This window comes from Antedon mediterranea, chromosome 6 (assembly GCF_964355755.1).
Source record: "Antedon mediterranea chromosome 6, ecAntMedi1.1, whole genome shotgun sequence".
In the NCBI taxonomy this organism is placed as follows: Eukaryota; Metazoa; Echinodermata; class Crinoidea; order Comatulida; family Antedonidae; genus Antedon; species Antedon mediterranea.
Genome location: NC_092675.1, coordinates 24,070,094 through 24,097,718, shown reverse-complemented (window position 1 = coordinate 24,097,718; position 27,625 = coordinate 24,070,094). Strand labels below are relative to the sequence as shown.

General features: G+C 31.6%; 4 protein-coding genes across 4 annotated transcripts; 2 read left to right on the top strand and 2 right to left on the bottom strand.

Annotated features, from left to right (window-relative positions):
- LOC140052039 (uncharacterized) lies at nucleotides 1-5,531 on the top strand. Its single transcript, XM_072097415.1, has 8 exons — nucleotides 1-90; nucleotides 276-321; nucleotides 795-839; nucleotides 939-1,106; nucleotides 2,457-2,498; nucleotides 2,768-2,791; nucleotides 3,180-3,246; nucleotides 3,552-5,531. Exons 4-8 carry the CDS (start codon nucleotides 1,052-1,054, stop codon nucleotides 4,702-4,704), a joined length of 1,341 nt encoding a protein of 446 aa, XP_071953516.1. The 5' UTR covers nucleotides 1-90; nucleotides 276-321; nucleotides 795-839; nucleotides 939-1,051; the 3' UTR covers nucleotides 4,705-5,531.
- On the bottom strand, nucleotides 5,519-9,006 carry LOC140052040 (uncharacterized protein C8orf74 homolog). Its single transcript, XM_072097416.1, has 5 exons — nucleotides 8,755-9,006; nucleotides 8,153-8,342; nucleotides 7,752-7,972; nucleotides 6,289-6,459; nucleotides 5,519-6,084 (listed from the first exon to the last, which is right to left on the bottom strand). The coding sequence occupies exons 1-5, from the start codon at nucleotides 8,809-8,811 to the stop codon at nucleotides 5,806-5,808; spliced, it is 918 nt and encodes a 305-aa protein (XP_071953517.1). The 5' UTR covers nucleotides 8,812-9,006; the 3' UTR covers nucleotides 5,519-5,805.
- A 435-nt stretch (nucleotides 9,007-9,441) lies between these two features.
- Nucleotides 9,442-21,699, bottom strand: LOC140052050 (trifunctional enzyme subunit alpha, mitochondrial-like). Its single transcript, XM_072097430.1, has 21 exons — nucleotides 21,620-21,699; nucleotides 19,296-19,337; nucleotides 19,004-19,074; nucleotides 18,412-18,545; nucleotides 17,275-17,305; nucleotides 16,829-16,936; nucleotides 16,379-16,498; nucleotides 15,956-16,058; nucleotides 15,685-15,754; nucleotides 15,268-15,320; nucleotides 14,897-15,015; nucleotides 14,487-14,606; nucleotides 13,868-14,049; nucleotides 13,517-13,552; nucleotides 13,224-13,359; nucleotides 12,667-12,753; nucleotides 12,283-12,492; nucleotides 11,360-11,555; nucleotides 10,665-10,864; nucleotides 10,519-10,573; nucleotides 9,442-9,983 (listed from the first exon to the last, which is right to left on the bottom strand). The coding sequence occupies exons 1-21, from the start codon at nucleotides 21,684-21,686 to the stop codon at nucleotides 9,832-9,834; spliced, it is 2,292 nt and encodes a 763-aa protein (XP_071953531.1). The 5' UTR covers nucleotides 21,687-21,699; the 3' UTR covers nucleotides 9,442-9,831.
- A 240-nt stretch (nucleotides 21,700-21,939) lies between these two features.
- Nucleotides 21,940-27,604, top strand: LOC140052051 (trifunctional enzyme subunit beta, mitochondrial-like). The gene is made up of 13 exons (XM_072097431.1): nucleotides 21,940-22,080; nucleotides 22,491-22,620; nucleotides 23,187-23,231; nucleotides 23,591-23,622; nucleotides 23,847-23,914; nucleotides 24,214-24,301; nucleotides 24,711-24,832; nucleotides 25,073-25,141; nucleotides 25,400-25,705; nucleotides 26,132-26,259; nucleotides 26,402-26,564; nucleotides 26,820-26,984; nucleotides 27,149-27,604. The coding sequence occupies exons 1-13, from the start codon at nucleotides 22,032-22,034 to the stop codon at nucleotides 27,182-27,184; spliced, it is 1,401 nt and encodes a 466-aa protein (XP_071953532.1). The 5' UTR covers nucleotides 21,940-22,031; the 3' UTR covers nucleotides 27,185-27,604.
- Nucleotides 27,605-27,625: the final 21 nt, after the last annotated feature.

Below are 27,625 nucleotides of genomic sequence, written 5' to 3'. Positions count from 1 at the left end.
CTTCAGACTAAAACAAACTGAATCAACTGAATACAGCAGACCGAATACTGGTGACAAGACATCTACTCCATCCTCGAAATTCGCAGTTTGGTAAGTACCTGTACCTCAGCAAATTGTTGAAACCTCTAATAACGAGCCATGATATTTTAGATAATAACATGTTTCATGTTCTGATAATCGATCTGGATTTTCCCTAAAAATGTGTTCAAAAGATTTAGTTTTGTTACAGCTATCGACTTATTGAATCTATTCTTGAATCTCTTTTATCATTTTAGAATAAACACGGAACGTGGAAGGAACACTGACAAACATCTAAATAATGTAAGTTAATAGATTAACTACTTTTTTTTACAAAATACATTAAAAATGAGAAAAACAGATCATGTTTTTAGTGAATATCATCGGCACAACAGTCATGGAGAACACAACAAATGTAAGAATTTCTTTATATATGTTACATAAAACATAACAATTGTTATTTATTCATATATATTGTAATAATTTAAAAAATGCAATAAATTCAATTTGTATCATACAACGCGAATGTGAAGATACACTTTGAAGTAAATTAAATGAACTTGAAATCTAAATAATATACTTAAAGATCCCAAAGTAAGCTAATATTATTTTATCATTCAAATAATATATTTGTCTTAGTGCTGTCTGAATACTAAAAAGTATGATAATGTAAGGTAAAAGATTAATTAATTGTTTTATTTTTACAAAATACATTAAAAATGAGAAAACAAATAGTCAGAATGCATTTTTTAAATAACTTTATATAATGTTTTTAGTGAATAAAATCGGCACAACAATCACGGGGAGCACAGATACAGTGGGTAAGATTTTCTTTATATATGTATTTTTAAATAAAACATAACAATTATTATCTATTCATATATTGTAATAGTAACAAATGCTTTATATCATGTTTTTAGGGAATACAATCGGCACAACAATCATGGGGAGCACAAATATAGAGGGTAAGAATTTCTTATTCATATTATTGTAATATAAAAAAATAAAAATAAAATAAAATAAAATTTATATCATGTTTTTAGGGAATACAATCGGCACAACAATCATGGGGAGCACAAATACAGAGGGTAAGAATTTCTTATTCATATTGTAATAGTAAAAAAAATGCAATTAATTCAATTTGTATTATACAACGCGATACTAGAGATGCATTACAGCACACTTTGAAGTAAATTAAATGAACTTGAAATCCAAATAATACTTAAGATCCAAAAGTAGGTTAACATTATTTTATCATTTAAGTAATATATCTGTCTTAGTGCTGTAGTAGATGTAGAAAATGATTTGACTTAATGACACAAAATATCGACTTTTGCATACATCATTTGAGAATGATTCTATGATGGTCCCGAAACCTCATTTTTTTGTCATTAAATTCGGAAGTTATATAGTGAACGTCTCTTAATTCGCAACATGATTTGTCGTATTACTACTTTTATTTTAGTTACTATTGTTATTATTATTTACCTTTCAAAAATGCAATAATATGAATCAAATTGTAATGAATATTATGTTTTTCGTTGATTGTACAACAGTCACAGAAATCATGAGCACAGCATCAGATTCACCGTCGCCACCGGGTAAGCATTCCAGTCATTGTGTTTCTTGTCATTTCTAAATTTATGTATTATAAAAGATAAATAAAATAATAATACGCCTAATGTTATTACTATTTATTCCAATAGTAGTGAAAACAATGAAATGCAATTAATTCAACTTTTAGATAACGTCTATTATAACTAATAATATTATAATATAAAGAATATTGAATATGTTTATAACAGTCTAGTACGGTTACACAAATATGTATCTAATTAGCTCAGAAATGTATTAGCTAACCAATATGCTTGTAATGTAAATAAAGCTCACATTAAATGGGCTAAAGTAAAAGATAAATTAATGAATCACATTTCATAAAATCGAAATGAAAACTCGTTTTTTTTTTTCTCTTTTCTCTTTCTTTCTTCTATATTGAGAAAAATTTTAAAAAATACAAAAGTAACTTTTTTTTAATACACTTATTGTGTTTTACTATATAAAACAGAAAGATGAAAAGGAAGGAAAGAAAAACAACGCTTCAATACGTTAGCCAAATTTTATAAGAGGTTATGTGCCAATATAATCAATTATGTTAGGTTTTAAAAGATATCCAATTATGTTATGTTTTAAAAAAGATATCTCTTTTAACCATATTATTGTACATACATGTTAGTAATTTTTTTTTTAACTTTGTAATCTTTGTATACCTTTGTCATGAATAGAATAATGAATAAAAGTGGGCTAAACCCACGAAAGAGAGAAAAATCGTTTGAATAGGAAGAAAATAAGCTTTATATGAAATAATGTTCATTATTATTATTTTGTGCAGTGAGTAAAATGTGAGAGAAGAAAAATAATTTATTTTCTGCTATTTTTAGGCCTGCAAACAGGTTGTTGTTTTCTGGACCCTTTATTTCAAGGTAAGGATTAGTGTTGTACTCAATTTGTATAAACATTTTCTCGTTCTTTACCGCTTCCAAAATATAATCATCATTCATATGCCTAAATGAATTAAATTTTACGTTTATTAACGTTAACTTAAATTTAAGCATAGTAAATTAGCTAACGGTTTATTATAATTCTGTACCCAATTCTAATTGTGGAATTTCACATGCCTGTCCGTGACTTTTGCATTTACGCCTTGCTCTCTCTTTTGTATTTATTGTTTTTCATCTCATTATTTATATAGATTTTGAAAAATGCTGTATTGTCGGTAAGTTATTCTAGGAATATGAATGATTACATCATGACATGGTATGTGAATTACATGACATAAACAAAAATAAAGTAGACATATTGTGTTTATTGTACTATAGGAAAAAATAACAACTGAATAATGAATGCGACATCAAATAACGTAACCAGTGTTTTAGATTGATTCTTTGGATGAAACTGATATCATTAAAGAAAATTATTTAATTAAAGTCTGGTATAAATTTAAATAATCTTTAGAATTTTGAGTTAAAAGGATGATCAGAGTTATAATCAACTTACATTATGTATCTCTTTCTTTTTAAATCTTGTAAATGATAATAAACACTCTGTAATGTTGTTGGTGTTGAGTCAAAGAAAGTGTATTTTTATGATCATTTTTCTTTCAGTTGGGATTTATTTTGGTCTGTCATTTTTCATCATCGTGATTCTCTCAATAAATTTGTGCAAACAATGGTAAATATTATTCACCAACCTGTAGGCATAATAGTTTCTTCCCGAGCGCGAGCTAAAGTGCTTTTAGCATGATTAAAATGATGACAATTATGATTAATAATGTAATGATGAAGAAAACAATGATTGTGATGTATGACGAAAAATTATTAAATTTGTGAATGCATTGGTATTACCTGTTTAAATGCAGTCCATTGCCAAAGAAATGGATAGAGATAGTTACCATTTTAACAATAATACTGACGTAATGTTTGCAATGCCATTGCAATTAAGAAACCATGCTCATTTTAATCTGTTTTTTTTTTCAGTCGCAAAAATAAACAATTACAGAACATGTATATTCCAAAACCAGATGAATCAAATCCCTCAATTAATGAATCCGACGAAGAAAACCCCGAAGAAAATAAATCTATTAACGACAGTCCAGAAGAAGAATTAACAGAAATAATTGACAATTCCGAAGCTTGTGACAAAGATCTGAAAACATTTGGTTTAAGAGAAAGAAAGCAAATATGTTCAAACTCACAGAATGCTATATGTTTTACAGAAACTAATGATCAACCTTATCCGGCTGAGGAAATGCCATTGAAAATCAACATGGGTGATGATGACGACATAGATAATGGGCAGCAGAATACTGAAGCAGTTTGTGTAGCTTTATCAAAAGCTGTTAAGTCTTGTCCACAGATTTCGGAAGCCAATGCCAACGACGATGAAAGAAAGAAACTAGCGAAAGAAGAGAAAAGAAGCTGCATTTCAGAATCTACCGTACTGGTTTTAGATAAAGTGTCAAAAGAAGAGACCAGCAATAAAATTATAATAAACGAAATACATATTGAGGATAAACATAAGTGCCCAGCAAGTTCAGTAAAACAGACTGACAAAAATGCAATATACGAAACACAGATAGTCATTGATAAAGAAAAGAACACCCCCGTTCAGAAATTACACTGTGTGAAAGATGATACGGGAGAAAATGACATAGAAAAGGGTATCAATGAGAAACCATACGAAACTATTGCAGATGGACAAAATAAGAAAACTCCTTGTATGGACTCAATACAAAAGATCAACACTCAACTTGTTGCAGCTGAAGGTATAAACGGTGGTGTCGGAAAGCAGTCGGCTGCAGCTGGCGTTGTAAACACACAGTCAGCTGAAAATTGTGATGGTATCAAGGCGCAATCGGTTGCATCTGGTAATTTTGACTCATCAATCTTAGCTTGCAGTGTCAACAAGCAATCGTCAACAGTTGTAGATGATAATTCAATGGACGAAGACAACCTAGTTGGTACCGTTGAAAATATAATTTATATTCCCGCTGACGACAATAATGATCAGAAAACAAAACCGATACGAACATCCCACTATATCAACGTTGGTGAGTTATATTCTAAGCCAAACCCTGCTAAGCGTAACAACAAAACTTCGGAACCAGTATACGAAGATATTAAACTATGAATAATAAATTATTTGTTTATCTTCTTGCTTGTCCACGGATTTGGCATCCATCGCATGCTCGGTTTAGTCGAATTCCAATTCAAGTTTAAGAAATGTTATCACACATCCAAACAGTAGCCACATTAAAACTAAAGATGATGAGCTCGAAATTGGATACTTTTTTTGTACAGTATAAATAAATGAAAAAAATCAAATGATCCAAAGAGTAAGATACTTTATTTCTGGAGAAGATGGTAAAACAGCGATCCAAAAACCAAGATTCTTTATTTCTGGAGATCAGATGGTAAAACAGCGATCCAAAAAGCAAGATTCTTTATTTCTGGAGAAGATGGTAAAAGCCGTGATCCAATGAGAAAGATACTTTATTCTGGAAAGGATGGTCAGATCAGTAAACAAACAACAATATTGAGAGACTGTCAGAACAGTGATCGATCATTCGTTTCATTACCATTTTAAACAAAATATTTAAAAAAGGTAAAAAAATATGCATTTATTCAGATTATATAATTATATTCAATTTTGAGCATCTTCCTATTTATACTTTAATTGGCCTTGCTTCCGTCCTGTGCCATTTTGTCATGCCTGTAGGATGGGTAGTAAATGAACTAGTGCGATCATGTATCAATGGTTTCTTTAGAAATGGCTTGGTCTCTTAATAATTCAATAGCTTTATAGGTTTACATTGTATAGTGTATAACTTGTTAGTATGCATATTTTCAGGCGTAAATAAATTAAACTTGTCATGATGAGTTGCATGTAATTTAATTGAAGATTTATTATTTTAAAAGCTAGTAGTGGTGGCCTTAAAATAATGTTTAATATTGGAACAGGATAAGAACAAACATGTACTGTAAACAGATAAAACATTGAAACAATTTTAAATAAGAGATTATAATTTATGAGATAATTTGGTTAAAAATATATTATATGTTTAATATTCTTTTTCAATTAAATAATTTGAATCATATATTAAATAAAAAATGAAAAAAATAATATAAAGATGGTTTATTTTTATGAAAGACATAAAAATTACTTTGCTTATATACAGTAAACTACATTATTAGTAGACAATAAAGTTCAGCTTCAAATGTACAAGTGTCTTTATTTGGCCTTGCTTCTACTTCCTCTTGTTGAACCTCGTGCTATTTGAGGTTCTAAGCCAATCTTTTGTACCGTCTTAGAACTGGATTTTCCTCTTGAAGGCAGCTTTGGTGGATCTTTAGTCCTGGGAGGGGCACCTAGTACAGCAGGCCTAGGTAATGCTGTTTTTTGCAAGTAGTAGTCTAAATCTTCATGTGCTTCTTCAACTTCTAATTTTAAAAGTTTTTCTTCATAAGTTGATTCAGCTTCAGATGCTCTCTTTATCATTTCAGAAATAATCTATAGACAATTTACAATAAAACATTTTGAAAGTTTTTGTAATATTTATTGTAAAAATTAATTAAAAGAAAATATCTTGTGATGGGACTAATACAACAATTTTACGTATATTTTACAGTTCAAACGAATTTCAGCTGTATTTTGAAATACAATAGTGAAATTGAAATTTAAGGAAAAACAATAATAATCAAATGTGGGAATTACCTCACGGTTTAAAACTGAAGAATCAACCGTAAATTGGTTGTGTTTTTGACTTTCTCTTTCATATTCTTCTTCCTGCTTTTGTTTATTCAAGGTTGTTTTGCAGTTTTCTTCATCACGTTCAAGAATGTTCAACTTTTGTTCATACTCCCAAATATTTAAAATTTTAGCATCCTTCAAAATAATTAAGTTGCTTTTAAAACAAAGGTATAGCCACGCTTGAACTGGACTAAAAATCAGCTCTAACATTTTATGATTATTTTTTTTCTGCAGTTAATTATACAAATAATGATTGTTTATGGGTTAAATAGGGAGAATATTTTATGAGTTGAGATTTTTTAGTTATTGGTCACGTGACTTGATTTATTGTTAAATAACTATGTAACTGTGCATTTTTAGTTGCGTGGAAGCGACTCTATAGTTCACTATGTCGGTCGGTTGGTCGGTCGGTCTGTCTGTCTGTCTGTCTGTCTGTCGGTCCGGTATCACTATGCGTTTTATCGCTTTCTGACCTTATCTTGATATCAGTTTAATCTAGCTAGGTAAATTTTTCACAGTATATTCCTTATGGCCAGGAATCAATGTGGTTATGTTTTCACGGTGCGCAATAAAAAATTACGCGGTCTACGCACGATTTAACGAAATCACGTTTTTAATCATATCTTCACAACCATGAATCACAATTAAATAAAATTTGGTACTCATAAATTTCAGGGCATAAATCATCATATGGCAATACAATTACGTGCGTAGCGCATGTAACGCATGCGTACGCGCGCTTAAAATTTTCAAAATTTATTTTCGATGAAATAAGAGTACATTTCAGGCAATTTTAAGCGTTTACAAAATTGCCATGAGTGGGCATATTTTTGCGCGCGCACTGCGCGTTAAATGTTATTGCGCACTCTTTTTGCCCGATTTCTGTTTTCTTGACTTACTTTTCAACTCGAACTTACGTTATACGAGCACGTCAAAAGTGACAGGCTACGCACGTGTAAATTAAAAAAATATAAATGTTTTTAAACATTTCAACATTTTTAAACATGTTCAGTAATTTCGGTCAGTATAGTTCACTATGTCGGTCGGTCGGTCTGTCTGTCGGTCCGGTATCACTATGCATTGTAGCACGCGACTTAATGGCTGTTGGCCTTGTTTTATATGGACGTAATGGGATAAAATGATCAGTATTACATTCCCTTTCTGATGATACCATGAATGTGGAATGTTAGCCATTTTGAAATACTAAATGGCGGCTGAAGGAGTGGTAAGAAAAAATGGCACCTAACTTTTTTTAATTCAGCAACTCAAGAATAACAAAGTTAGGCAATAAATTCTAGTTTGGCACAAATATCGAGCTGGAGCTAGTTTTCCTTACATATGTGACTGTACTAATAGTATTCAAACATAATTATATTGCCCTTTGTTCATTTTCCTTTCAAAAGCTGTCAAAAAGGAGGTGTTTGTACCTTTAGCTGTTGACATTCAACTGGAGGTATGACATGCACATTAACTTCTGAAGACATTGGTTCTTGCCCTTGTGTCAAAACAAACTGATACAATCTGTAATGCTTCATAAATGTTCCAAAGAAATGATTTGTAAACAATTTCAACTTTTCATGTTCGATTGAATTTGATAAATGCAGAACCTTTTCCTGGTAGATCTCAATCGCTTGGGGTAGTTCAACACCTTAAATAATCATAATTAATACTATTATAGGTAGAATATTATATTTAAAATTAAACACATCAGTACTGAACATATGGCGTAATTAATTGTAGGCAATAAATACAATACAGAATATGAGTTCTCAGTTATAATAATGAACAATTAATAATCATTTTATTATTATAATATTTTATAACAAACCTGTACATTCTTGTAGCATCTCTTGTCCAAGCTTAAACATTTCAGTGGAATGTTGCAAAGAAAACCCACTATCAACAGCTAACATTAAATTATTATAATGAAAATCAAGTAGAATAGAATTCTTTAATTTTAGGAAATCTTCAGCATTGTAACCCAGGTAATCTGCAAGAACCATTTGCCCACCTTCCTTCTACAAAAAAAGGGTAATTTGAAATGAAACCATTTTTAGTACTGTATTTATGTAAACGACGTTTGACATATCTCTCTACTCTACACTACTCTTTCCATGACTGGTCATCAACTTATGCAACTAGAAGGAGATTGGTATAATGTACTATAAATGGAAAGGAAAGATACATACATAATACTCAAAGAGATCCCAGAAAGAGGGCGAAACGACTAACACAAAATTGAGTATTAAAGAGACCATGGACAAGCAGGCAGGGCTATTATTAATCCGACCTACCAAACTAGGCCTAGCTAGGCTAGGCCTAAAGAGCTTACCTACTGGCTTAACATGTCATCAAATAAAATTAATATGAAACAATTATTATATAATACAGTTACAAGCCTAGGTCTATACATAAATGGTAAATTCTTACTGGTAAAGAAACAATTTTAGAAACACTTTGTGTCGTCAAGAAAACGGGAAAATTCATGTTGTTTACAGACAGTTCCTACGACGACGGAACGTCGCCGCCAACGACGTTAAAATTATCAAGACGTTATAAAAAAAGAGAGATTGAGGGAAAACAAAATATTTGGGGAAATTTTTTTATAAAGAAAAATTGGGTTAATTTAACTATTTCATCTGCAGTCTTATATAGACTTTTCCCAAGAATGTTGTTTGTGTACATCAGGCAAACAATATAATAACAATAAAAACCTATATATAGTAATTTATAACTAAACAATCATTAAATTTAGATTGGTTTTCATTTTAATATTGAATAAAGGTCATTAAAAGCCCCAAATTTAAATCCTGTGGGTACAGGTAGGCCTACTCTAGTGTATTGATACTGTTTGTGATAGAAAGTAACAAAATAACAATGATCTTTAAGGAAAGAGAAGAAAAGGAGCAAATTGACCAATCACGGAGTGACGACAGTTCACATATCTATCACTTGTGATTGGTCAAAGCATTTACGTTGTGCTTACGCATCTGCTCATGCATCTCTACTGGGAACAGAGCATTCCCAATTTAAGCCTATCAAATACATTTTAATGTATGTAGAACAACATGAAAATAAAAACAAATTTCATAATAAATTTTATTTGTATATTGAATTAGAATAAAGTTGTCAACAATTACGAGTTGTGCTAAAGTCAAATGTTTACTAAGCATTTAGATATTACTTATAAACATTGTTGAATAAATTTTCAGTTTATTAGTTTATAGTTTATATACACACACATCTCTATATTGCAGAAGACTATTTCAATAACAAATTAGGTTGTTGCTAGAATTGTTCACACAAATCCTTATCCATTGAGTCAAAATCATTGGTAAATGTGCCATAAATTATAACAATTTAATAGTTTTTCATTTATAAACATGTACTTGGGGATTTCCTCTTTCTCAAATGTATTTCTTCACGAAAGCTCAAGGTTCATTGCATTATCAAATGCAATAACATCATTTCTATGCATTTATATGATCACTGTATGTCCGGTATACTTCAGTTGGACGGGTAGAATTTCTTTGTTGGGTCCTTTGCATGATCTTGGAGCAGCTGGCAAGGTGTGAAAGGCGCTCCAAAAAGGGCTTCAAATTCTCTCATTTTGGCAACCAGTTTGTCAGCACCAAAAGTGTCTACAAATCGGAATGGACCTACAAGATAAAATACAATTTAATAACAAAATTAAGTAAGGCAAATAGTAGATCATATTTATAACATAGGCCTCCCAACTCTCAACAATAATAGCGAGAGCCTCTCGATATTCCGTGTCATCTCCCACTCTCCTGCTAAAACACCACCCAAAATTTTTCATAAATGTAAAAAATATCCAGATAATGTTTATCTATTTATAATCTTTAATACAGAATTTAGGCTCTAGATACTAATAAGAAATTATTAAACATACTACATTGTTCCATAAATTGATTAATAAGTAAAATATTGAGTTGCATTTTTCTTTTTGGAATACCATGACATACTTATTTTTACCATCTCTAAATAAGTATCTCTAAATAAATTTCTCCAAATTATTTAACAACACCCTTTACAGTTTGATTTACATTTTGATGTATTATAGCAACCATACAGTTTGGTCATGCTTTAAAAAAACCTTCCAATCTACAGTAATAGGAAACCATGCTAGATAGTACATTGAGCTGAATAGTCTTAAATTTGTTAAAAACTTACCACCATGGAAAGGTGGAAATCCAAGGCCAAAGACAGCTCCGATATCTCCTTCAACCTGCAAAATATAACAATAATTTAATAACTACACATTTTATTTAATTTTTAACGATTTTTCCTATTACTTTTTAATAAATGTGAGCTCTTACAGCAGTCTTCAAAATGCCCTCTTGAAAGCAAAGTACAGCCTCGTTAACAAATCTTGATACCAATCTTAGTTGCATGTCCTCATCTGAGTTGGCTCCTCTTGGTTCTATCAAGTACCGTTTCATGATTGCCTCTGCTTCCTCATTGATTTCACGATTTTTAGAACCACTGTAAACATAGCATCCCTTTCCACTCTTTCGTCCTGAATATTTGAGCAGAATAACAATCGATTTTGTTATAATATAATAGGGTTTATAAGAAGTTATTTAAAATATTATATAAGATACAGTAATGCTTTTAAACATAAGTATACCTGGTTTATTGATTAAAAATTCAACAAAATAAAATAATGAGCATGCAGTACAGACAAATAATTAAATGCCCTTAAAATGCAGGTAGGCTAGGCCCAAGACCATCTATGAGAGGACATTAAACGCAAGCTACTTAGATAGTGCATTGTTTCTCTCTTTTTATCATAATTACCCATGAAACGTATATTTAAGACAAGGAATGACCTGGTTTATTGATTTTAAGGTAATATAATTATATGCATTATTTTTTAAAAAGTAAACGCATTGTAGAGAAAGTGTTTTAAAGTTTCTATTGTTACTATAAAAAAACAACCTTGATAATAAGCCCACTTCAACAGTGTGGAAGCAGAACAACCCTCTTTTTAAACCCAGAAAGAGTATCATACCCAGAAATCCAGCGGCCACCATATCTTTGAGTACACCAACATCAGCGTTGCCAAAACGTTCACCAAAAGCCTTTCCTAGATCCTCTGCTACATGAGCAGCAACATCAACTCCAACCTCATCTACAAGAGTTGCAGCACCGACTGGGAATCCATAGGACTTGGTCAGCTGATCAAGTTTCTTTGGACTAACTCCTTCCTATAATTTGATACAGATTTTATTTCAATTAATTTCAATAAAAAAAATTACTTATTGTTTCATTATTATTATTGTTGTTTTTAAATTTAGTTTATTCCATATTATCATTAAATTAATTTAATAATAATAATGTAGGTATTTGTATTGTGCCAGTATCAATTAAACCGAAGTAAAAGGCACTTGTATTAGATTTTAAAAAGATGCGTTTTAAGTTCTTTTTAAAAATACCAATAGATGTTGATTTAGTAATATGTCAAGGGAGAGAATTCCAAAGAGAAGCAGCAGAGAACATAAAAGACCTTTGTCTATAAGATTTGGTGTTTATTCTAGGAACAACCAGTAGGTTTTGATCAGCCGAACGAAGACAAGCACGAGGGGTGTAGGAGGAAAGAAGATCAAGAAGATAAGTAGGTTGTTTAAGAAGTAGCACGCTTTAAATGTTAGTAAAAGGATCTTATATTTTATACAGGAGTCAATAGGTAGCCAAATTAGCTTATTTGTGTTGTTATTTAATGTATTATTTATCTGGTAAATAAACAAATAATACAAGAATAGGTTTCTCTTTCAGTTGACAGTTATAGCATACATTCCCAGGTTCATTATATTTTGGGATATCAATCACCATTCAACAACAAAGCAACTATAGTAATGTTTGTATTGGGTATTGTTTTGCAAGAGTACAAAGTCTTGAAAGATCATTCACAAAAAGAAAAACAATTCTTTATACCTGCATGAGTCGGACTGCTTCAGCAGAGAATGGCGCTAAGATCCTAGTAGTATAGAAGCCAGGCCCATCTCCCACTGTGATGATAACCTTGCCTTGTTTCAGGCCTATATCAACTGCAGCAGCAGTTGTATCCTTTGATGTCTTGTCTGTTGTGATAATTTCTAATAGCTGCATTTTATCCACAGGTGAAAAATAATGCATACCTATAACCTATAAATAAATTGAACCATTTTATGATAACAGTATTAATAATGAGGATAACGTGAACATGATCAGTTATTGCTGGATCACCAACTAAGCCTGATTACGCCCTTCCTACAGAAATATTGTAATGTTTTGATATCATTTGTAAAATATGAATATGTCAAATGTTTAACTACTAACCTTATCAGGTCTCTTACTTGCTTTTGCTATCTCTGTGATGGGTAGTGCAGATGTGTTTGATGCAAAGATACACGTCTCTGGAATAACCTGAAATATAAATAATTCATCCAAAAAATATCTTTACGGTTTCTTCTTTATCACCCAAACATTTTAACCAAATACTCAAACATACAATGCTAATGTATGCATCATTACTAATGTCCTACTAATGATTGTAAAAATAACCCAGGTTATAGACACCAACAAAGAAGTCTATATAACAGTGACTTTAGAATTCCCCATGACCAATTTAATGCAATTTTAATTTGGTGGAATGATTTTGAAAACTGTATTTAAATAAATTACTGTAGTGTTTTAGACAATTATTTTTTTAAATACTGTAGTTGGGATTAGACTTATAATTTAGTTTTTTGTGTATATGAAAATATATCTTTAATTTTTATTCAAAATGACATTGAACATTTTATACGTAAGCTTAGTGTTGAAATAAATAATTAAAATAAATTATAAATTCAGCATTGGATTAACTATAAAACAAGTGATAGTGTCTACCATACCTTTTCAATTTCTTTTATTACTTTATGCTTTATGTTAATGTCTTCAAAAACTGCTTCAATGACCATGTCACATTTATCAAAGTTTGTGTAGTCTAACTGTCCACTGAGATGTGACAGTAATTGGTCACGTTCAAAACTGAAACAAATCAATTGAAAAATATTTTTAGGTAGTTTTCGGGAAAAGATGGTGTCCACTTACAGTAGGTTTAACTATCCCTCAAGGGAGCATATATATCTTTCCTCATTTATATTGATGGAAACCACCTTATTAAATCTATTAAATGTTGTTTTACCTTGTAATTTTCTTCCTCTTTACCTTAGTGTTGAGTCTGAAGTAAAAAAAAAATAAGGGTAAATGAAATAGTAAAAATAGACTCATCAAATCAAATCTCACTACCAATGGTTATTTATGATACATTAAATAGGAAAAAAAATCTTTTATTAGGCCTGAACAGCAAAAATTACTGTATATGAAAAGAGTATAATCCCAAGTTTGAGTACAATTTCACCCGCCAATTTGTGCAAAATATGGAGACACAAGCTTGTCAATTCCATTGTTAATACAATTCAATTACAATCCCACCTTAAATGTAATGACCAGACCCCCACAGGGCATATACAGTATTAAGTCCGACTCATCTTACCCTTTGTAGATTTGTTGATTACCCCTGGCTAGGCCTTCATAACTCATATCTTTTAACAGTACATTAACGCCTTTATCTAAGGTAACTTGAGCAATACCAGCTCCCATCAGACCAGCACCTAGAATAGCCAATGTTTTTGTTTCTTTTGCAGGCTTACCAAATTTATTCTTCTTGCATATTGTCTAAAAAATAAAAATAATCATTCCTTATAATTATTATTATTCAAAATAAATATCATGATTAAAATTGCATGCATATTCCTCAGGGCTTTTTTTTATTTTAAAAAGACGGGGTAAAGATGGAGCTATACAGAGGAACACCAGCACGATCAGCTGTGGTTACCACCTTGTATGCCTCATGCTGGATATGGCCTTGCATTTGGCAGAAGGTACCACAATACAAATCTGATATTCTAGGTGTGTTTGTATTTTTCAGGTAAGACCTTAACTCCCATAACATTTCCCTCTCTCTCAAACACTAGGGAGCAATGTTCTAGGTGACTTATAATATTGCATATAATATTTATAGTATTCAAAACTTTAAATATTACATTGTTATCACGATAGACAAATCTTTAGTTTGCTCAGAATAAATATCATTGTATTGTATAACTACCCACCTGACCATGAAAGAGTCCAATCAGAGCCTTTGAATGTGTTGTCATAGCAAGATCACCAAAACCTTTAGATTCAGCTAGATATCCTGCGTCACTACCTTGTTGAACTCCAGTCTTTACAACCTAAACAAATCACACAAATTACAACAGTTGTTATTACTAATATTTGTTGATATAATTCTGAGATTTTTCTGTTTTCCTCTCGACGTTATTCGACGCTATCGTTAATAATCAGCGATCTCCTACGTAAACATTGAAATGTTAACGATTTACAGGAAAAGGTACTCGCTATCGTTATCATTTCAACTTGATCGTTTTCAAACGATCGTCGTTGAACTTTTAACGCTCAACGACGATAGCGTCGAATAAATTAATAATACATAAGACAGAGCTTATTTCAACTTCAAGCTTACATCTATAATTTTCAATGGAGCTGGATAGAGTCCTCCTGACATCTTCATTACAGTTTGATGTACTTTCTTAAACACTTGATTTTGTACAAAACCAAGTCCCATCACACCATCCATTATGTCTATTAAAGTAAAACCAAAATTAGTAATTTGTTTCATTTGTACAATTAATATAATAATGCAATCTTTAGGTTGTAAAACTAACATTACACTGATATTTCCCTACAATGATGAGGCATTTCAATATTTCACAAATAGCAATTGTTTCCAATACAATAAAAGGCAACTTTTTTTTGCACCAAAATGCTTCCATTAAAAGTTAATAAAGATGAGCATTATCATCAAATTACCAGCCATATTTATTTTAGACTTACTTTTCATCATTGACTTAGGTTTCTCAGTTTTGAGTTTGCCAGAAGCAAGATCTCTGGAAAAAAAAATTTCAAAAAATAAATTAGGATAATCATTTTAGCATCTGCAATGGCTCTACATTGACCTGTCTACACTATCATACTTTGTGATGTGCCCAAATTATATTGACATGATGATGTCATATCACTACCATACTTAAGCAAATCACTACTAAATTTAAGCATATCACTGTCATATTTGGCCACATCTCACTTTGTCAAATTAGTTTTATAGTTTAGACAGAGCTTTATAATTAGTCTTTGTACAATTTATATGAAATCATTTAATTTGTTGTCAAGTTGATAAAGTCATGATTTTCTAAATTTTGGTTTTGAAATTACAAACAAACTAACTACAGATTTTGTTTTGTGTTTACGTACTTAGCAGCTTGTACAGCAACTTCCTCAAGATATGACATGGTGTTATCTTCAGCAGACTTCAACCCTACTCCTAAAACATGAATACATTTAAAAATGTTTAAAATCATATTCACATAGCTGGTCAAGTGTTTGCGCTACTCTGACATTATTGTACTTTATGCTAAGTATAGGCTAAGCTAGAATTGCAGTTCTTTCTTTAGAGAGTGATTATTTAGAGGGTTAGGGTTTAATATTTTAAATGTTGTGATAGCACAAGTCTGTCATTTCTTACCAATAGGAGTAATGAGCTGGTCGACTAATCCCATCTTCTTGGCTTTATCAGCTGGAATGTTCTTTCCAGTTAGCATCATATCAAACGCACTAGGAAGACCAACCTAGGTACATAAATAATATTCAAATACAAATGTAATGTTTATAACAATTCAAAGCCATACACTAAGCCTAGCTAACAAATAAACATTTTGACAGTGTTCGTTTTTTAACATGGTGAGAAAAAATCTCATATAAAATACTCCATATGTAGGCTACAAACGTTGATTGTTGATTTTTTGTTTACACTAATCACAGCAAAAGCTCTTCTATTGATCTCTCTTCTAGGTATAATTGTTTTGCTACCTTCCAACAAATCATAAACAATAACAAGACTATTTTTTGTATGCATATTTGGAATTATGAAGATAAAAAAACATCATACCATCTTAGTAATTCTTTGCGTACCACCTCCACCTGGTAAAAGACCCAACATAACCTCTGGAGCGGATAATACCGTCTTTGGATGCTTTGTAGCAATTCTGTATTGACAGCTTATCGCAACCTACAGGACAAACAATTAACATTGAAGTTAAATTATATTTATTCTTTCTGTAAATTTTCTGTTGAGATTGTTTAATGAGCATGTTCAAAGGTGGTGATTTTTTAGCAGTAAATCTATTTTCATATCATCCATTTTTTCAAAAGTTCAGACTCTTGTGATTTTGTTTTTATTATTTTCTGTTGACGATACTAGTGGTTCTTCAAGCAGCAGTCAAAATCATTAAACCATCATTGTTTTTTTTTTAACTGTTCAGTGTCATAGCATGAGAATATGTCAACAGGATCAACTAAAACCATTGGTTTCAGATGAGAACATTGTGTCTAGACTAACCTCTAAGCCACCTCCCATACAGCTACCATGGATTGCAGCCACGACTGGTTTATTGCTGTCCTCAACCAGCTGCAGTAGCTTCTGGCCATCTTGTGATAGTTGGGTAACCTGAAATATAAAATATGCTCACTTAATACAAACAAACATTTTTTATATATTCAATATGCTTCATTAGAAAAAGCTCTTTCTACTATTTTGTGATGTTTATTTCTGTCGTGGGCCGGGTGTGTCTCAAGTGAGCCTGTATAATTTAAATACATTTTTCAAATCATCCTGTATCATGCTTTAATAGAAGAATGATAGTGAGAAGAACCCATAAAATTTAAAAAAAAAGTTTTAAAAAAAGAAATTGTCCTGCAGATCAACCCTTGCTAGACTACAGTAGCAAGGAAAAACAAACGAACTACTAGTTTGAATGGTTCAATCATGAGTCTTGATTTACTAACCTCTTCTGAAGTCTTGCATCGTGATAACATGCTGTACGAAGAAAGGAAACAAAATGTAAATTGATGTAAATAAGTTTAGCACTTTACAAAATATGTGAAAACTACAGTTTTACTAGTGGTCTACATACTTTATATATTAACATCACCACTATCTTAACTAAACTTGTAGTCTCATTATATTAGCAAAGTATTGAATGTTTCAACACAGTAGGATACTAATTATATATAAGAGTGTGTCTTATATTTAATTAATTTCAAAAGTAACTTGATAATTCTATTCATTACCAGAAATAATGTTTTAAAAACATAATTTTTTTTAATGTAATTTGGAAATGTCAAATTGAATGATTGATTGATATTGATGATAAAATTATACTAGGCAGTAGTTTTCATTTCAGTATATTAAATTTAACAAATAGCATCTAGATTTTAACAAAATATTTTCATTCAGTGTAGTACCATATTTTATCATCAACTTTTTAATCAATTCAAGAATTATGTATTATAATTTCAACAATGTAAACTTGTTTGTAATAGTATTAATTTGTTCATTAGAATGGTACCCTTGTATTTAGACATTTTAATCCTGTAAAATGAATTAATAATGATCCATGTACAATAGGCATGTATATGTATCCACACTACCCTGTTTTATTTTAACATATTCCAAATGATAGTGACAATCGCAAATATACTGGTATATCATTAGCAATTGCAATGCCAATATTAATATTGAAAATATACTATAAATAATATTATAATTTTTTTTGTTCAAAATCACAAAATTTGAAAAATTGTATAATTTACATTTAATTGTAATTTTCAGTAATAGCTACAAGTTGTTTTTTAATGAAAAACTACAAAATAAAAAAAAAATAGACGTGAAAATAACAATCAAATGCAAGATATATTTTTTTATGCCCATAATTGATTTTAAGATCTAAAAAAACAATGATAAATTTTACTCAGTATGTACTGTATTTACAGCATAATGCCAACATCAGTACTGTTTAACACATGGCATCACAAAGACTTTTCCATCATAACTGAGGTGTGAGAAATCACAGGGAAAAACTGATTCTTTAAGTCATTGAAAGATTTGCCAAAAACTAGATTTATATTAATTGTTTTGCTTACTTAATATCAGCTCCAGCAATGAAACATCCTGGTTTAGATGAGATAAGCACAACACTTGCTATACTATCATTGGCCCATATCTCGTGCATAACCTCTTCAATCTCAGCATTAAATTCCCTTGACAATGTATTAACCTAAAAAAGTGTATTATTTAAGATTTAGTATTTATTAATTCTATTGCACAGTAAAAGGTCTATTTAGTGAGTTTTATTTCACCTTATTTATTTATTTATTTCACCTTATTTATTTATTTATTTCACCTTACAGTATGAGTTATGATAAGTGTCTGTGTGTGCACTGGACTACTGTTTATAGTCCTTATCCAAGAAGACTCGTTCTACCACCAGAACCATGGAGCGAGTGAGGCTTGAACCCTTGCCGATGTTAATATGTCAAGGTACAAGTTTGGTGTGCATGTGCCCGTTATGCCCCACCTATAATTGTTACCTAGAGCACTGGTAGAGAAAGAATCTGATTTTTCTTATAAGATAGAAGGCTAGATCGCAGGCTAGGTAGCAGCGAAAATTGATCTTATGGAGAATTCTCTACAAGATTGGGTGTATATTAAATTACATTTTAAAGTTTGGGTTACCTTAGAATCTGGTTGATTAATTCGCACAACTGCCACATCATCTTTCACTTCATAGTTTAACTGTGTTCGTGCTATAACAAATCAATTTAAACCTTTAATCATTATAAAACTGTATTTTATAATTGTTAATGGATTAGTTTCTATTACATTTATTAGAAATATCATTCCAGCTTTAGTACTGTATGAAACAGCACAATTACATGTTCATTTGTAAGCAATGAAACATTTAATACATTAAAAAAATAAAAAATAATTACATGAATATTAAGAAGTGGTTGCAAGATTTACTTACCAGAAACCGCAGTGGAAAGTGAAAAATTCCTTGCAGAACAGCCTGAAAAAAATTGAAAAGTTTATTAATTTATTATTATCCTATTTTTCCACTGTACTAGCATTTTTTTCTATTAAATAATAATACAGACAAAAATCAGCTTAGTGCCCTTGACTGACTGACTGCATACTGGATTAGCCATCATGAATCAATGATTCATATTTGCAACTAAAAAAAAATAGTTGAACTCCATATTCATGGCACTAAAATACTATCAGTTATATCACAAAATTACTACACCACATTAAAATTGTTTATTTCAGCCTTGACGATATACACAAAATAAAATGGTTGCACAAGGAATAACTTGCTTGTTTCTTTGATAAATAAATGTAAAAAAAGTAGTTTTAACCTTAAGCTATACCTAACCTACTGTCTGTATAGTCTATGGTATAAATGGCCTTTTACACAGGCTGCTCTGGTCCAGCTTCAAGTTTGCGTCAGATTGTGCATACAGAATTTGAGCGACTTTTAGCCTAATTTTGCTGTCTATCTAATTTATCGTCTCATGGAGAGAACACCTGGATTGTAGACTTTTTGATATTTCATATGTGATTTTATATTGATTTGTATTTTGTATGTATATTTGTTATTAGAGAGGTTTCGCAATCTTACGAATACGATAACGAAAACGGATACGTCACGCACACGTATTCGTTTTCGTAAGCCATAAAAAAATCTGTTTCGCATGGCAACGAAATATTGAGGCGTGTCCAAAATATGACTGCGGTAAATTTGAGCGAAGCGCAGGTACGTGTTGCTTGGTGCTTGGCTGCCTAGGCCTAGCGTAACATCAAAGCGAGTGAGGACTTTAAAAACTGCTATTTATCAAAATTGACTTGGCATTTTAGTAAATTACTTTAGTAAATTACTTTCAATAAATCTATAATTATATTATAATCATGAATCATTCCTGATTCAAATGCAAAATAGATCAAAAACTATACTTGTTTTGTAGTTCTGAATATGACTGGTGATATTCGTCAACACGAATACGCTTTACGAATATGAAATGGGGATCAGCTCAAAAGTTTCACAAATGTATGACGTATCCGTTTTTGTTTTCGTTATCGTATTCGTAAGGTTGCGAAACCTCCCTACTATCTCTGCAGTGTATACAAGAGGAATTTCTATTTTTTTATATTGGAAAAAATAAAGAATAATAATAATTTAAAAACACAATCGTTTTAATTATATTTATAACATTTTATTCTGTTAAGTTACATCTTTTTCACGAAAATGAACACATCTTCCATAAAAAAAACAATGCAGTGCAGGAAAGTGCAGAACGGTGCAGCATACTTTTGTTTGTCATCGATTATAGGAAAAAAAGCTGTAGATAATAAATAATATTATTTGCTTTATCAATGTAATGCACTTGTCAATTGTATGACCCACTATACGACCCCCGGGAGAGGTGCGTCATTTGTCCGATGTGCGTCATACTTTTGAATACCATGACGCACCCGTGTGACTTACCTTTAGGTGACCATGACGCACCCATTTTGACGCACTGTGACCATGTTGTTTATGATATGGTGGGTGATAAAGTGACAGACATTGACACACCGTGTTCATTGATGTGACGTACCATCTAGGTTTTTTGACGCACCCCTGCGTCAGTAATTATTTGTAAATGACGCACCCATGACGCACCTCTCCCGGGGGTCGTATAGTGAGTCATACAATTGACAAGTGCATAAGGTTATCTAGCTTTAGTTTTATTAATTAATAATACTGACATACTTTGCGAAATTCTAAATTTTCTGTGCAATTTGAATTGAGTATGTATTTTGATTAAAATTGTGAAAAATATTTAAATTGCACATATTAATTTTAATAAATAAATAAGAATTAGGCTAGAGCCTAGGCCTAGCTAGGATGAATTATTTTTACAAAAACAAAAATTGTTGTAGACCTATAGGGAATGTAGGCCTATCTTTAATTGCAGAATTGAAAGAAAAACAGTTCATATATTAATTACAAGTCAACATAAATAACAATGCTGAAATAGTTGACTCAATAGTCGTACCGGAGTGAATTGCGGCCGGAATTAAACCACGGCGGCCGGAACGAACAACAAGCGGCTCCTAGCAAGTGCCAGTCCAGTGTGGTAGCTTAATTTAGCCCTACCGACGACATCATCATGACGACATCAACCACTTCATTATAAGCCGGTGCAACATTAATGTGTCATATTCATCACAAACAAATAATTGAAAAAGTTAATAACTATTATTAATTATTAAAGGTTACTATTATAAAAAGATTTTAGAAAAACAAACCTGTGGACATCGATAATTTGCCACAGGAAATTCGTTTTAGAGCTCTAAACCCACGAAGAGTAGCCATGTTTCCGACTTTTAAAGAGAATGACCTGTTTGACCTTTCAAAATGTGCACACTTGTTTTTTAATCACTGATTTCAATTGAAGTTTTCGTAATTTTTTAAAGGAAATATAGAGCCTAAAAAATTAATTATTTATTACTTAATATAGAAAAGAATATTCTGTTTAGAATGCTCTGATTTATTTGTTATATTCCGCTAAAATATTAAATTATACCACACATGACCAGAAAGGTTGACCTTTAAAAAAAAAGAGAGAAATCGAGGGAGAGAGACAACTGTTTTTTGCGGCGCATGATTAATCTTCTCATCTTTCTTTGATAACAAAAAATATATCTATATATATAAGCAATGGCGCTTATTTCCACAATAGGAAGATTTTCCGGACATATTCAATCTAGTGGGTGTTTAGTTTCATAGTTTGTTTATTGATTTAAACCGGCAAAAATGTCTAAGCAAGCTAGGCCGGGTCGGCGATTCAGCGGCCTGACTGATTCCAGTCCAGCGGCCTCCTCAACCAAATGAATGGCGCTGTCTCTAGCTATGATTGTTGTGGCATGCAAGTAGTATAGGAGGTCCTAGAATTTATTAGTGTACAGGAGGGAGGGAGAGAGCCGTTTGTAGGCCTACTAGAGTATAGTAAATGTACAAATTTGTGGTAGGCTAATGATTGTGTTTAAATAAAAAAAAAACAGGTTTTCCTTACTTAAAAAGGCTTTTATTAACTTTATTTAAGCTTAATTAATATCTTTTTTTTCACACATTGCAAAAAGTAACAAGTTGTAAGTAAAACTAAAAATTTGTTTTTAGATGGTCTACGTTGTTTGAGCACGTCAATAACCCATAATGCAGCAGCGAAGAAAACAGTATCTAAACCAAATGGAAAGAACATTGTGTTAGTTGAAGGAGTTCGAACACCTTTCCTGATGTCTGGCACAGAGTAGGTCTACAATTTCCTTAATATACATCTTTTATTGTATATAACAATTAAAAAATTTCTAAACAAAAGTGACATGGAATTGACATTTTTTTAAAGAGTGTTTTAAGTTTAAGAAACTACAATCGATAATATCTCTAGCAACTGAATATTTGATTTAAACATAAAATAGTTAAATGTGCTTCAAATTTTTCTTTCAGGAATGCATAATAAATAATTTAACAGTAAAACATTTATTAAGTGACAACTTTGGTACCCAACAGTGTCTCCTTAATATGAGTGTCTGAATAGATATTGGCCATTGTAATGTAAAACATAATTGTCCATCGATTTTACGGGGTTTCCTTTGATAAGTGGTGGTGTCGGATTAGAGGCTATACCCCTACTTCGGGGAACGCGAGTACTTTTATTGGAAAATATAATAAAATTATACTATTGTATATACGTCTGTAGGTATATAGTAGTAGTACTGTAGTTGTAGAAATGTACATTTTAGCCAACATTGGAATTGATTACATTTTCTCTATTTTTTATTTTATATATTAAATTGAAGGTTTATTATTTTTTAGTTATGCAGACTTGATGCCTCATGATCTTGCAAGAGGAGCTTTAGAGTAAGTTTGTAGTAACTATTAAATTTCCATTATGACTCTTGTAACTGACAAGTGGATTTTACAGTACTTTAGTACATAGATTTATTTTGTAATCTCAATATTACACTAACACTAACATGTAGGCATAAGGTACAAAATACAACAAACAAATTTTAATATGAAAAACAATTTAAAACAAATTCACATGAAAAGGTCATGACAAAAAACCACATTTTTTTTAATAGTTTCTCTGAAAACTGTAAACACCAGAGAATTTCTTTGTTACGCCACTAATTGTTTGCAATTGTAAATACATTTGTAAGTGATAATTAATTTAGGTTTTAAAAAAAATATATAAAAAAAATGTACTTGTTTTTTAGGGGACTTGTGGCACGTACAAATATACCAAAGGGTAAGTTTTTGTAATCTTCATTAACTACTGTCATTTTTTTTAAATATTCACCTTTATAATGGGTGACCTCTTCATTACAATACTGTTCTCCCAGATGACCCTGTATAGAAACTTCCTATACCATTGAGTAAAAATTCTATAATGTTATGCTCGATTTACTGAAATTTTCCCTTGCATGATTGATATTTGCAAATGTATTAAATTTGAGAGCACCTATTTTGTAGATGCTGTTGATTACATATGCTTTGGAACTGTCATTCAAGAGGTTAAAACAAGCAATGTAGCAAGAGAGGTAAGCTGTACATTGGCTTTAGTGTCCCAAAATTCTTCTTTCATAATATTTTTTTCCAAATGATGGTTAGATTCCAAAATATAATAGAAAAAAAAACAGAAAATGGGGGTAGCTCAAAATGGTTTCACTCTATAATCATTCTCTGTCTACACTATCAAACTAGTTTGACAAAAAAGGTATGATGTGCCTAAATATGTTAGTGATATGTCCAAACATGGTAGTGATATGACATCATCATGTTCATGTATGGGTACATCACATTTGTTGATGCATAAAGTTTGTATTGTATTTATGTATAGGCTGCATTGGGAGCTGGATTCTCTGAAAAGATTCCAGCACATACAGTAACAATGGCATGCATATCATCCAACCAGGCCATTACATCAGGTAAGTTGCATTCAAAGTGCATTTGCTTATTAATACTGTAGTGTAAAAGATTTAAAATCAGCCATCTTTTTAATTAGCCAATTGTGAACCATTCCTGACCACCCAATGCAAGTGAAGTTGTGTAAATATAAGAAATTGACCAGCAAACACAACATTCTTAGTTTTCTTATTTGTGATTTTCGAAATAAAAGTAGTATCAACTGTAAAGACACTTGCAACAAGCATCTGTTCACAATAATAGAGAGCAGACTGTATTGAGAGCTAATCTGCAAAATCTACACTTAAATGTTCATTTGCATGTAAGCCTGTATAACAAGTCAATTTTCCACCCAAAACATGGTAGTTAATATTTACCAACACTTTTTTAATTGAATGAATAATAGCTTGAGGTGCTCTGTTCATTTTCTAGTTATGGGCATGATTGCAATGGGACAGATTGATTCTGGTATCGCTGGTGGCATTGACTTTATGTCAGATGCACCGATAAGACACAGCAGACAAATGAGAAAATTCATGATAACACAACAAAAGGTATCGACTTTAATCGTACAGGTGGCAATATCTACAATATTTATGACAGGGTCCTCTACTATATCTTAATACTAAATTATCTCTGTGGTCCACTGTGCTTTAAGACAGTATTTGTATAAAGCACAATATAATTTTCCATAAAAAAAACTTTTTTCGTTTGTGTTGGAGTGGACAAAATCATTGCTGCTAGATGTTGATGATGTTTTCAGTTCATAAAAACTTTTTTTTTTTTTTCTTTAGGCAAAGTCTGTTTCAGCCAAACTTGCCCTTGCTTCTAGACAATTAAGTATGGCAGCATTTGCACCTGAGGTAAGCCTGTTATATCAGTCTATTGTATATTATATAGATTTATATATCACTTTGTAGACAGTTTCGATCTTATTGGATCTGGTCAGTGCAGCTTAGTATATAGCCTGAGCCAGTTATGCGGGACATGGTATACTGATGAAAACAAAATAAATATATATGCATTTTTGTTCCCTTTTAAATATGTTTTCAAATAAACTGTTCTGACTATTATTTATTACAGTATTGGTATTTCCATGTCATTTTATTCACTTGTTATAGTTGCCTGCTGTAGCAGAGTTCTCAACTAATGAGGTCATGGGTCATTCGGCAGATAGACTCTGTGCAGCATTTGGAATTGGAAGGAAAGAACAGGATGAGTTTGGTTTACGATCACACACTCTGGCCGACAAGGCAACAAATGAAGGACTCTTAAGTGATCGTCTTGACTACACAGTGCCAGGAAAGGGTAAAGTTGTGCAACGTGACAATGGCATTCGACCAACCAGCATGGAAAAAATGAGCAGTCTAAGAGCAGCATTTGTCAAACCCCATGGTACAGTTACTGCAGCAAACTCATCTTTTCTGGTAAGGCTATATATATATAGTAGAACCCTGCCAAGTAAAGTCATAGGGATAGGCTCTAGTGTTAAAGGTATATTCCCCCTCGTTATCCTCCGTATAGCGAGAATGTGTCTCTCTAATAGTGTGTCCATACTGTACTGTACTTGCATTTTTGTTTACCAGTGGTGTCAAGTTTTAAGCTCTGTCTACACTATCAAATTTTATGTGAAAAAAAAAACACTTTTTGTGTCAAACTAGTTTGAAAGTGTAGGCAGAGCTTAAGTATAGAAAAGATATGTGACTTTGATACCTAGACACTGAAAGGGAAAGCTATCAGTGGCGTAGAAACAAAATAAGGTTTAGATACTAAAAATGGAATAAAAGACTGAAAACGTATTGAAGTAGTATTTCTAACAAAGTAAAAGCATTGTATAATTTGTTTTATTACAGAGTGATGGTGGTTCAGCATGCTTAATAATGTCAGAAGAGAAAGCCTTAGCCATGGGTTATAAGCCTAAAGCATACCTTAGAGACTTTGCATATGTGTCACAGGACCCTAAAGATCAGCTATTGCTTGGGTAAGAATCAACTATGATGATTTGCAAATAGTAGGCCTGAGATGCAATTAACAAGCCAACTTAAAGTTTGAGTTTTTGTCGGTTTTAAATCTTAAGCTTTAAGCTTTTATTTTGCTATAACTAAACATTGCGAATTTTGCAGGCCTGCATATGCAACTCCAAAAGTTCTTGAGAAGGCAGGTCTTTCAATGTCCGACATCGATGTCTTTGAGTATCATGAAGCCTTTGCTGGTCAAATCCTTGCAAACTTAGCAGCCATGGATTCAGATTTCTTTGCTCAAACACAAATGGGAAGGAAAACAAAGGTAACTGCTGCTGTATATTATGCCTTATCACCTAACATAATACTGTGTTATTATACTATGTTAATATCAATTGATGATAAGATAATACTGTATTATACAAATAATTAATGTTTATTTCACAAAAACCTGAATGTGCAATTTGTGCCACCTTAACATGCAATGTACCACTTAACCATAAGAATGTGGAATCCATGTCATGTGTAATCACATGGCAAGGATTATTTTGTTGTGTTATCATTTTTTTTTTCTTTCTAGGTTGGCGTTCCACCAATGGATAAGTTCAATCTATGGGGAGGATCCTTATCTATAGGCCATCCATTTGGAGCCACTGGTGTTCGTTTAGCTACCACAGCTGCCAACAGACTCAAGAAAGAGGATGGACAATTTGCACTGATTGCAGCCTGTGCTGCAGGAGGACTGGTAAGAACAATGCTACAACATCTAATCTGTTTATAAACCAACACACTAACTTAAAAAACCAAATTAACATTCAGGTTACCTATTAATAAATTATGTCCAAAATCCTGGCCTGAAGTAAGAGCTTATATTTATAGTATTTTAACCACATTTTGTTTCTTTTTCAGGGACATGGTATGCTTATTGAAAGGTATCCAGCATAATAGAGTTGCAATACACTGAAATTAATAGATTGAAATTGTAAATAAATGATAGTTTCACCTTTTATCATCATCCACGCATGTGGAGCTGCTTTTACGAAATCAACAGAAATATATATATTGACAATGCAAGTTTTTTGGAGAAAATTTCCATGTATTTTGAGTCAGAGCAGGGAAGCTTGAAGCAAAATATCAAATACAATTTCCTAAAATAAAAGTGTGTTATTGTTTTGGTAAAAATCAATTGTTTTCCAACACAATATAAACTACTGTATTTATATGAACATTTCAAAAGATTAAATAAATACTAACACGTGAAGTGCATAATATGGTGAGAAGTTAAATATTGTTACTATAAAGATACTTCAAAAGTATGATTTGTTCAACTCAAACAAGATTGAAATAAAGGATTGTCTAACTTTACTTTGTAGTTTTATATTTTTT

Excerpts from the sequence above, each read along its gene's own strand:
- LOC140052039 (XM_072097415.1), top strand. The coding sequence starts at position 1,052 with ATGTTTTTAGGGAATACAATCGGCACAACAATCATGGGGAGCACAAAT. Across the intron at positions 1,107-2,456 it reads GGGGAGCACAAATACAGAGG|GCCTGCAAACAGGTTGTTGT; the intron begins GTAAGAATTTCT and ends TGCTATTTTTAG. Across the intron at positions 3,247-3,551 it reads ATAAATTTGTGCAAACAATG|TCGCAAAAATAAACAATTAC; the intron begins GTAAATATTATT and ends TTTTTTTTTCAG.
- LOC140052040 (XM_072097416.1), bottom strand. The coding sequence starts at position 8,811 with ATGAATTTTCCCGTTTTCTTGACGACACAAAGTGTTTCTAAAATTGTT. Across the intron at positions 8,343-8,754 it reads CTAAAATTGTTTCTTTACCA|AAGGAAGGTGGGCAAATGGT; the intron begins GTAAGAATTTAC and ends CTTTTTTTGTAG. Across the intron at positions 7,973-8,152 it reads GATGCTACAAGAATGTACAG|GTGTTGAACTACCCCAAGCG; the intron begins GTTTGTTATAAA and ends TGATTATTTAAG.
- LOC140052050 (XM_072097430.1), bottom strand. The coding sequence starts at position 21,686 with ATGGCTACTCTTCGTGGGTTTAGAGCTCTAAAACGAATTTCCTGTGGC. Across the intron at positions 16,937-17,274 it reads GATGCAAGACTTCAGAAGAG|GTTACCCAACTATCACAAGA; the intron begins GTTAGTAAATCA and ends TTTATATTTCAG. Across the intron at positions 11,556-12,282 it reads AAGCAGTCCGACTCATGCAG|GAAGGAGTTAGTCCAAAGAA; the intron begins GTATAAAGAATT and ends ATCAAATTATAG.
- LOC140052051 (XM_072097431.1), top strand. The coding sequence starts at position 22,032 with ATGGCGCTTATTTCCACAATAGGAAGATTTTCCGGACATATTCAATCT. Across the intron at positions 22,621-23,186 it reads TTCCTGATGTCTGGCACAGA|TTATGCAGACTTGATGCCTC; the intron begins GTAGGTCTACAA and ends ATTATTTTTTAG. Across the intron at positions 25,706-26,131 it reads CAGCAAACTCATCTTTTCTG|AGTGATGGTGGTTCAGCATG; the intron begins GTAAGGCTATAT and ends GTTTTATTACAG.